Here is a 2115-nt window from a genome sequence, read left to right on the forward strand (position 1 = left end):
TCTAAGCCCGTCAACGACAAGCCGTGCCGACTCCCGAGGAGAGACAAGCTATGGATGATGCTGCTGCTATGAGAGGTGTGAAAGAGGAAGTGAAGGAGTATGAGCAGAAGCAGAAGAAGGCTGGTAAGAAGTTGCAGGCAGCAGAACCTCGATGGGGTTGGGCTGGTCCTAAACACCCTCGTGATCCCAAGGCTGATAAGATTGATCTACTGGGTTGATTTAATCAGCAGTTTGAAGATATAAATATTATTATAGTTGCACAATATTGAGTTGCTGCTCATTTGAGCGCTAATTTCAGTTGAAGCCAATATTTCAAGACTCCATTTGAGAAGCCTAGGCGTTTCATTCAAAGTTTGTGGGTTTGTGTTTTAAAATGGACTGTTTTACGGAGTAGAAGTGTTCGGGCCTTGTGTGCCAAGTTGAAGACATTCTGAGAGTAATTACGATAAGCTTTGTTACCTGTGAGATCTCCTCCATTGAATGTGGATGTAAAACAATATTTGAATATCAATCCTTTTCCTATATGCATCGATGAGGATTTGTAAAGAATTGATTCATTTCATACAAGGACAAATTTCAGCTTTGTTTCGCTGTCCAATCTACGAAATTAGGTTTTGTAAAAGGACAAGTTTAACAACTTCAAAACACAATGCTGGGAGTAAAGCCCGCAGTTGTGAATGTTTACAGTTGGTACCAGGTTCCAGTGGTGCCTCACCTGGGTACGGCGCAATAAACGCGCCTTCAGGCATGAGAAAAATGTGCTTGTTGACAGTGGATCATCCACGATATGGGGTGTCACAGGTTTTCCGCACCAGTGTTCATCTACTACTCCAAAAACAACGATATGTTTTAGAAGTACAGGGGTCCTTGCCTAGTCGTAGTGCGTTACAGTTGTACATGAGTGAAGCCAAGTCACTAGTGTACACTACTCAGGACTCGACAGTAAATCATTCAGCAAACACACAATCTACGACCAATTGGGAGCTTCACATTGTTAACTACTACAGCTAGCCCTAACCGCTGTACTGCTAAAGGAATTTGAGCAACAAATGGTCAACTCATCGCCCTCATGGGTATAGCCCGGTGACATTGACACTATGTATTTTGATGATATTGTTGACGTTGGAGAAGGGGTTAGACATCAATGGTCACCGCTGAGCAGCGTGAGCTACAGCAATACCATGTGAACTTCACATTATGAACTTCACAGTGACGTTGTGAAATTCACAAGGAAGTTTTTACAAGGAAAAACACGTCCTACCGTAAGAAAATGAATTAAGTAAATTTTTTGCCTAAAACCCTACGAAACAAATCCCTCGGATAAGACGCCTTATTGAAGAAGCATTTGAATCACTATTGAGTTTAACTCAATGAGCTTTCTACTTACAACTCAACACATATCTAGTTGAAGGAGAAATCATTTTCTCAACACATGAAAGTAAAAATAACGAGATGAGTGTATTTGATGTGATGAAAAACAACTCGAGAGAATAACTCACGCAGTCATGAGTTGAGCTGTTAGCTGCTACTACTCGAAAACTTGACGAGTTCTACTGTTGCTGAACCGCCTTCTTCTGCTGCTGCTGCTTGTCAGGCATTGTGCGGTCCACGAAGTCGCTAAGGACCTTATCGATATCTTGCCCTGCATCCATCAAAACATTGACTAGATTCTCAGCGGCAACTCTGTCCTGAACCACACCGGAGTCGTCCAACATATCGATAAGCTTCTTGGCAGTGTCGTCCAAGCTGTCAGTAGCAAGTGGCTCTCTACCTTCAATTAGGTCATCGATGTGATCAGCAACTCTCTGAAGATCATCAGGGGAGTTTGAGGAGTTCTCCAACGAGATCCTCGGCCGCCTTCTTGTTATCCACAAAACCCATTTTAGTGAGCAAGTCTACCATCATATCAGAGGCCTCCTCAGCGAAGACACCTGTTTCTCAACATGGAACTGTCTAGGAGCTTCACCATTCACTTGCTGATAACCATTAACTTCGACTTGCTGCTGCTAGAGTGGTCCTAGGGCAACCTTAGCGTGTGCTGCACTATTTTCGACGACTTCTTTCAGAGAGCACCTCCTTAGCTTTGTCTTGCCGATAGAGGCGGTCTCTCTATCA

General features: G+C 43.4%; 2 protein-coding genes across 2 annotated transcripts; one reads left to right on the top strand and one right to left on the bottom strand.

Moving 5' to 3' along the window:
• Positions 1–50: 50 nt before the first annotated feature.
• Pmar_PMAR024248 (hypothetical protein) lies at positions 51–218 on the top strand (the record flags this gene model as incomplete). Its single annotated transcript, XM_002767594.1, has 1 exon — positions 51–218. The coding sequence occupies one exon, from the start codon at positions 51–53 to the stop codon at positions 216–218; it is 168 nt and encodes a 55-aa protein (XP_002767640.1).
• A 1332-nt stretch (positions 219–1550) lies between these two features.
• Positions 1551–1881, bottom strand: Pmar_PMAR024249 (hypothetical protein; the record flags this gene model as incomplete). Its single annotated transcript, XM_002767595.1, has 2 exons — positions 1551–1805; positions 1843–1881. 2 exons carry the CDS (start codon positions 1879–1881, stop codon positions 1551–1553), a joined length of 294 nt encoding a protein of 97 aa, XP_002767641.1.
• Positions 1882–2115: the final 234 nt, after the last annotated feature.

Source organism: Perkinsus marinus (genome assembly GCF_000006405.1).
Source record: "Perkinsus marinus ATCC 50983 genomic scaffold scf_1104296970486, whole genome shotgun sequence".
In the NCBI taxonomy this organism is placed as follows: domain Eukaryota; phylum Perkinsozoa; order Perkinsida; family Perkinsidae; genus Perkinsus; species Perkinsus marinus.